This window comes from Megalobrama amblycephala, linkage group LG8, assembly GCF_018812025.1.
Source record: "Megalobrama amblycephala isolate DHTTF-2021 linkage group LG8, ASM1881202v1, whole genome shotgun sequence".
Lineage (NCBI taxonomy): Eukaryota > Metazoa > Chordata > Actinopteri > Cypriniformes > Xenocyprididae > Megalobrama > Megalobrama amblycephala.
Genome location: NC_063051.1, coordinates 5,313,939 through 5,322,576, shown reverse-complemented (window position 1 = coordinate 5,322,576; position 8,638 = coordinate 5,313,939). Strand labels below are relative to the sequence as shown.

General features: G+C 35.5%; 1 protein-coding gene across 11 annotated transcripts in view; it reads right to left on the bottom strand.

Annotated features, from left to right (window-relative positions):
* Positions 1–1,124: 1,124 nt before the first annotated feature.
* The window catches only part of chl1b (cell adhesion molecule L1-like b), a 113,769-nt gene continuing 106,255 nt past the window's right edge, over positions 1,125–8,638 (bottom strand). For 10 of the 11 annotated variants that reach the window (XM_048198872.1, XM_048198874.1, XM_048198875.1 and 7 more), the window contains 3 exons: positions 8,159–8,290; positions 6,485–6,557; positions 1,125–2,400 (listed from right to left, as the gene is read on the bottom strand). In XM_048198872.1, coding sequence (XP_048054829.1) covers positions 2,199–2,400; positions 6,485–6,557; positions 8,159–8,290 — 407 coding nt within the window. In that variant the 3' untranslated portion in view covers positions 1,125–2,198. Of the gene's footprint in view, positions 2,401–6,315; positions 6,373–6,484; positions 6,558–8,158; positions 8,291–8,638 lie in introns of all 11 variants that reach the window. The other variant, XM_048198879.1, reaches the window with a different exon arrangement.

The following is an 8,638-nucleotide window of genomic DNA, read 5'->3' as shown; positions in this document are numbered from 1 at the left end:
ATTGAGCACAATGTCTGATATGCTTGGTATAACCATATTCCAAGAATATAGCGGAATCTATGGTGCGTAGCTCTCAGACAGATGTACTATTTTATAGATCTTTACTCACGATATATCTTTTTACAGACTCTGCCTGCAGTATCCAATACTTTTTGCTGTGTTAACTCCAGTGTTTTTCAAAGTCCTTGTCATCCTCTTTCAGCTTTTACCTGCATCCAGCTGTGGGCCTCGAAAATGAAAGCTGCGTAAAACGTTCATAAAAACACTACAATAGGATACATGCATTTAGGCATTAAAGGATTAGTTCACTTTCAAATGAAAATTAGCCAAGCTTTACTCACCCTCAAGCCATCCTAGGTGTATAAGACTTTCTTCTTTCTGATGAACATAATCGGAGAAATATTAATAATTATCCTGACGCATCCGAGCTTTATAATGGCAGTGAGCGGGACCAACAAGTATGAGCTGAAGAAAGTCTCCATCCACATCCATCCATCATAAACATACTAAACACTGCGGGAGGGCCTTTTGGAGCGAAGCAATGTGTTTGTGTAAAAAAATATCCATATTTAACAAGTTATGAAGTAAAATATCTAGCTTCCACCAGATCACCTTCTGTATTCTACTTACGAAGAAAGTGTATTACAAAATGTTTACTCTACATCCTAAGCCTTCCCTATTCAACTTACAGAAAAAACTTAACTGACGTGACGCCAGTTTACGCTTTCTTCGTAACTTGAATACGGAAGGTGCTATGGTGAAAGCTAAACATTTTACTTCATAACTTGTTTTATGGATACTTTTTTACACAAACGCATCGCTTTGCTCCAGAATGCCTTTATTAACCCGTGGAATAGGTTTATGATGGATGGATGTGGATGGAGAGACTTTCTTCAGCTCATGCTCATTGATCCCACTCGCTGCCATTATAAAGCTCAGATGCGTCAGGATATTTATTAATATTTCTTCGATTGTGTTCATCAAAACAAAGAAAGTCACCTAGGATGGCTTGAGGGTGAGTAAAGCTTGGGCTAATTTTCATTTGAAAGTGAACTAATCCTTTAATCAGCATTGAAGGTTCAATAAGCAAAAAAGCCATGATGCTGCATTTAGCAAAGCCAGGATGAAGAAAAAAATGATACAATTTAATGTCCAATCTGCGCACAAACCTCATTCAACATCCTTAAACATGCAAACAGAATTTACAGAAACATTGTACAGAATGTGGGTTTGACTCATTGTGGAGCCGTTCCAAAAAACATACATAAACATGAACACAATTGCATTTTCTGGAGCTATTATGGTGTTTCTGAATTGTCCATTTATGAATAAAACTATTTCATAGGATTTAATGCCAATGCGGAATTTTGGAATTCCAACCCTGTGTCACGGAATCCATGAGAATGTAATTTGTTACGTCATACTTACCAGAACATCAAGGTCATTCTAAGGCAAAAGAGGCTTTTTTTTTTTTTTTTTTTTTTTTACGGATGAACATTGAGTATGTGCCTATATGATAATATACTGAAATATGGCTAGCAGGTTAACAGCAGCAGACTCACTGTAGGCTTTATGTGGTGCTGAATGTGGCTATGCAATTGTTAGTATAGCCCGAACCGTTAATTATAATCAGTTCAATGCGACAATGTTCAACAAAGCATGAGAGACTAATTGTGAGTCAACCCTTATGTTGCCTTACACTTTTTGGATTTCAACACAAATTACGATTATTTAAGCAACAACTCCTTCGTACACATAATAACCCACATTTAATGAATGCACAGTATACAGTATCTGAAATATAAAATGTCAATAATATTTGCTTCGAAATAAAAATAATACCCTGACATAAAACTTGCTTGGCTACATGATGACACAAAGAAAGCAAAAACGGTGTTTATCTTCTTACAGAGTTTGCATTCAAACTCTCTGGCAGCTCCAAAGTCACCAATGATTTGCAAAGATTTAATACAAAAACACCCCACAAAAGTATACACAACTGGCATGATTGATCAGTTACAGCACGCAAAACAAACTAAGCCTCGTAAAATGATGTAAGTATGACTGAGAGTTTGACAATAACACATTAATTGCAAAGATGTCCTTCGGGTGCCGTTATGCCGTGCTTTTCTCCTTCCTCTTCCTTTTGACTGACCTTTTGTGTGAGCTTGTCCAACAAATAAATTGTCCGTGGTCCATTACGCTGTGCTCTGATTGTTTCCCTTGATTTCCATGGAGACCCTTTCCTTGCGTCCAGAGTATTCTCCGATAAAAGAGCCGTCCTCGTTGAAGTGAGTGTCCTCGTCGCCGTAGTCCACCATGCTGTCTCCGCAGTCTCCTCCTTTTAAGTCGCCATTCGACGAATGCTGGCAGCTTTTCAGTGGTTTCTCATCATTATCGCTGTGTAAGACAGGGAAATGTGACCGAGTTTGGCTGATTTTGTGCTTGTTAAATTTGGTTGGTCTAATGCTAAGCCAATACCTTCTTCTATTAGATTTTGAGGAGCTACAAAATACATAAGTTTAGATTTCTGAACAATCAGTCACATTCACACAAATCATATTCTGTCATTATGTACTTGCTTACATGTTGTTTCAAACCCATTTGGTTTTATTTTTTTCTATGGAATGCAAAAAATATATTTTTGAATAATCTTTATGGAACTCTTTCCATACTCCATGTCTGTCAATCTCCAAAATGGAACAAAAAAGTGTCATAAAATTAGGGCTGTCAAACGATTAATCACGATTAATCGCATAATATATGTGTGAGTACTGTGTGTAATTAATATGCATATATAAATACACACAAGTTAATGTATATATTTAAGAGAAATATGTTATTTATGTACAAAACATTTGTATTTATATATAATATAAATTATATAAAAATATAAATAAATACATATACTTGTAAATATTTCTCAAATATATACATGAATGTGTTTGTATTTATATGTACATAACAGCACAGTACATCCACATACATTAGGCAAACTCAAACTTTTAGTTTGTATGTGATTAATCGCGATTAATCGTTTGACAGCCCTACATAAAATATCATCCAAGTAGTCCATATGAAATAGTTCATACCTGTATGTGCATTATATTCCAACTATATACAATACTGTTTAAAAGTTATGGGAAAGTTAGATTTTTTTTTTTTTTTTAAAGGAATGGTAATTAATAATTTTGTTCAGCAAGGATGCACTAATTTGATCAAAAGATTTCTATTTCACATCAATGCTATTCTTCACATTCAAACTTTCGAATGGTAGTGCGAGTCTTCCAAAGTCATATGCAAATTTTGCGTGAGGAAAAAATAGAAGTGTAAGTTAAGGGGGTCGCACACCGGACGCGAAGCTCAGCACCGTGTATCGGACAACTCGCACACCGGCCACACACATTATATATGCGCAAGCTCAATTTTGAATCGACTCCTGATATATAAGAAATATAATATAAATTTAATGTAAAACAATGTACAATGAACAACTTCCTGAGTCGTTGCTGGGCACCGCGGACAGGCGCCGAATGTCGCCGCCGGTGTGCGTACGCTCATAGAAAACAATGCATTCGAATTTTAAAGACTTGTCGCGGTGCTGCAGGGCGCTGAGCTTCGTGTCCGGTGTGCGACCCCCTGTATTCATTAATAATTTTTGCCCCAAATTAAAAAATATGGATATCATAAATGTTTTTTTACAACAATTTTTGGACTCAATTCCATTTTGTCGCCAATAGCCGGTTTTCCACCATCGAGCCGAACAGTATAAGAATTGTAAGGAACGTTTCCAGTTATATATCCACTTGATATTATGAATTTTGGCAAATTAAATTTGGTCTGTTCCTCACACAACCATACCAGTTGTCTTCAGAAGACAATATAAGAAAAAATATATATATACAGGTGCTGGTCATATAATTAGAATATCGTGAAAAAGTTAATTTTTTTATTGAAAATTATTTTAATGAAATGAAACTTTCATTTATACTAGATTCCCTACATGTAAAGTAAAACATTTCAAAAGTTTTTTTTTTTTTTTTTTAATTTGTTGATTAGAGCGTACAGCTAATGAAAGTCCAAAATCCAGTATCTCAAAATATTAGAATATTTACATTTGAGTTTCATTAAATGACCATCCCTACAGTATAAATTCCGGGTATCTCTTGTTCTTTGAAACCACACTAATGGGGAAGACTGCTGACTTGGCAATGGTCCAGGAGACAATCATTGACACCCTCCACAAAGAGAGTAAGTCACAGATGGTCATTACTGAATGTGGTGGCTGTTTACAAAGTGATGTATCAAAGCAAATTAAATGCAAAGTTGACTAGAAGGAAGAAATTGGGTAGGCAAAGGTGCACAAGCAACAGGGATGACCACAAGCTTGAGAATACTGTTAAGTAAAGCCAATTCAAACACTTGGGAGAGCTTCACAATGAGTAGAATGAAGCCGGAGTCAGCGCATCAAGAGTCACCACACTCAGACATCTTCAGGAAAAGGACTACCAAGCCACTTCTGAAACAGAAACAACGTCAGAAGCATCGTACCTGGGCTAAGGAGAAAAAGAACTGGACAGTGAACAGTGGTTGAAAGTCCTCTTTTCAGATAAAAGTAAATTTTGCATTTCATGTTGAAATCATGGTCCCAGAGTCTGAAGGAAGACTGGAGAGGCACAGAATCCAAGCTGCTTGAAGTCTAGTGTGAAGTTTCTGAAGTTAGTAATGATTTGGGGGGCCGTGACATCTGCTGGTGTTGGTCCATTGTGTTTTATCAAGTGCAAAGTCAATGCAGCCATCTTCCATGAGATTTTGGAGCACTTTATGCTTCCATATGTTGACAAACTTTATGGAGATGCTGATTTCCTTTTCCAGCAGGACTTTAGCACCTGCCCACAGTGCAAAAACCACTTCCAAGTGGTTTGCTGACCATGATATTACTGTTTTATTGGCCAGCCAACATGCCTGACCTCTGAATCTATGGGATATTTTCAAGAAAAAGATGAGAAACAGTCCAACAATATACAGATGATCTGAAGGCTCAATAGTGCCTCAGCAGTGCCACAGGCTGATCACTTCCACGCCACACTTCACTGATGCTGTAATTTGTGCTAGGAGCAAGTCATTTGCTGTAATATGTGCTGCCGACCAAGTATTGAGTGTACAAATGAACATACTTTAAAGAACTTGAACTTTTCTGTTTTGAAAATCCATTTTTTGATTGATCTTAGGAAATATTCTAATATTTTGAGATACTGGATTTTGGACTTTCATGAGCTGTACGCTCTAATCATCAAAATTAAAAAAAAAAAAAAAAACTTTTGAAATGTTTTACTTTACATGTAGGGAATCTAGAATATATGAAAGTTTCATTTTTAAAAATAATTTACAATAAAAAAATGAACTTTTTCACGATATTCTAATTATATGACCAGCACCTGTATATATTGGAGTAAGTTTTACAGGAAAGTACTATTTCAGTTTTTCTACTTCAATATTTCACATTTAATTCAATGTGTTACTTGCTGTTTCTTTGTAGTTGCTTGTGATATTCATTAGCAATATCTGAGTGAAAATTGTTTTAACACCATTTTTTGTCAGTGCAGGTTAAGAACAATATGACGTTAGTAAATAATAACAGAATTGTCATTATTGTGTGAACAACTCTTTTAAAAAGATCAACACAGAAACTCCAGCATAACAACTCACTCCCGTTTCAAACACGCAGTGCATGTTCCCATGAAACCACCAGCCCCAAACCCAAATGGAAGGAATAATATGATAGAAATATTAAAAAATTGTGTGAGTTTGGGTGTGCGTTTGAGCATGCATTAACTTCACTCAAACTGTGATGCTCATGCATTCACACTGTTTGATGTCTGTATAAACAAGCCTTGTGGTTCAAATAGTGGAATGTAAGACTCTGAGTCAGGCAGTTCAACCTCATTTATCATAAACGTCTCAGATGATCTGCTCAAAATATTTCAGATTTATAATTGTCACTACAAACACTGTTCTCAAAGAGATTGTTTTAAATTGCATCAAAAATGATTAATGAAACAAGAAACACATTTATTGCTGGACCGAAGATAAGTGTCTTTCAACTAAACTGGATTGTTTACTGTCATCCTACTGGGCAATCCTTTGTTCGCTCGATCTCAATACAACCTCATTTTCATTTTTTACAGCGAAGCCATTGTTTCTAACGTGCTACATGTGTACTAGCTACTCACAAAGCACCACGTGAAACAGGAACACATCAATGGCATTGATGTGTGAACAACATTGGTTTTGTTGTTAATGTTTAGCACATACGTGTGGTGGTTACTTTAGCTTGCTGCACGTCCAGAGCTCGGGCTGGTTTGGTGCTGGCTTTCAAACCAAAGAAAAAATGCACAAATTACAGGAAACAGTGTCAGAGGTTGCCGTCATTCTGCCACTATGTGAGCTGTGAGTAGTAAATCTTGGTGGCGGTATGAAATACCTGTATTCACAGAAGGTATCATCATTTATACCCTGGGACTCCAAGTCGGGGTGCAGGTCTTCCTTCTCTTTCACTGAATAAACAAAAGACAGCATTCGTAATTTAGTGAGACTAACAAATATTGCTTATATTTTTATTAACATACAATATTGTAATAAGATATATTATGTTTGTGTATGTGTGTGTGTGTGTGTGTGTGTGTGTGTGTGTGTATATATATATATATATATATATATATACACAATTGCGTGTTAAAGTCAGAATCACGATTTTCCATACTTCCATTCGCGAGTAAGTCAAAACTATGAGAATTCGTAATTGTGAGAAAAAAAGTCATAATTGCCAGTTTTTATCTCACAATTCTGAATTTAAAAGAGTCAAAATTGCAAGATATAAATTCACAATTGCAAGTTATATTTATATTGCAATTTATTTATATCGGTTTTGACTTACTTGTTTATGGAAGTATGGAAAATCGCGATTCTGACACGCAATTGTGAGTTTATATCCCGCAATTCTGAGTTTATATCTCACAATTCTGCCTTTATAACACGCAATTGCGACTTTATGTCACACAATTCTGACTTTATAAATTGTAATTGCGCGTTTAAATCTCGCAATTCTGAGAAAAACGTTAGATTTGTGAAATGTAAATTTGCAATTACCTTTTTGTTTTATTTTTTATTCCATGGCAGAAAATTTCATACGTGAGTAAGTCAAAACTGTGAGATATAAATTTACAAATGCGAGAAAAAAGTCATAATTGCGAGTCACAATTCTGACTTTATAACTAGCAATTGTGAGTTTACTGTATATATCACAAATCTGAGAAAAAAAAAATCGCAATTGTGAGAAAAAAGGCAGAATTGCGACTTTATATCTCACAATTCCGACTTTATAACACGAAATTGTAAGTTTATATCTCTCAATTCTGAATTAATAACTTGCAACTGTGAGTTTTAATCTAAGAAAACTCGCAATTGTACGAAAAAAAGTCAGAATTGCGAGATAAAAAAGTTGCAATTACCTTTTTTTATTTAGTGGCAAAACAAGCTTCCATAACTTTACAATCAATATACATTTTATAAATAATTTAAAAAAATGCTGAATTCTTAAATGTAGAAATTATAGCATATATAAGGTAATTTACAGTCAACTTTTACATTTCATACAGGCTGCTCAATTAAAATAAGATTATTTATGAAAATTATAATACATTAGCAAGCACATCCGCACATTCATATTAACACATGTAAATGAACAGATTTGACTCATGCTGTTTCTGTAAAAGTAATTAGAAAACTTTCACAGTTGTAGAGGTTACAGTGGTAAGAGATCCAGTTAAGAATACAACAACGCTATTGGCTAGAACCTTGAATCGAACCCACTTTGCAGCCCCCAACAAGGATGTGCAAAACGTTCTAAATATAAATGCATTAACACGTTTCACGTGCTACTGTGATGATCAAAGTGTGAATTTGATATACAATGTTTTTCAGTGTGATTTTTTTTTTAAAACTTCTTCTTAAACTTTTTGGCTTTTTCATTCTTAAAAGAAAATCTCCTGGCAGTTCAGACATTTGTTAGGGTCTTCTTGTGTTATCTGACTGCTATTTATAGGATTCAGTTCACATTCACAAAAGAACTGATTAGTTTCATTGTGTGAGAGAATACCTGAGTACTTTCCTCCTTTATTTCGGTTCACAAAGCAGGCTATGAGCACCGTGAGAGTGAGCAGAGCTATGGCGCACATGAGTCCGATGAACCATCCCTGGTTGGAGATGCCTCCATGAATACTGGCCAGACCTGTGAGAGACAAAACATTCACTTACCAACCCACATTTGACACATACTGAGGACACTTCATTGAATGTTGACATCCACCGAGAACATCTGACACTAAATGAGAGACACCAGGCAAACTCTAGAATGGAAATGTGCTGATATTAATATTAAACTGCCAGACTGCATGTCTAATTAATCAATGGAAGAGGCTGATAAAGCATAATTGCTTTTATCAAGTCCACAGAACACATGCTCTGGGACGGACATGGCATACACCACGCATGATAATTTTATCACAGGATGTTGCTTGCACTCTTGATGAGATGAGAAAGGAAGAGATAAAGACAATTTTGGTTTGCATTTCTGTCA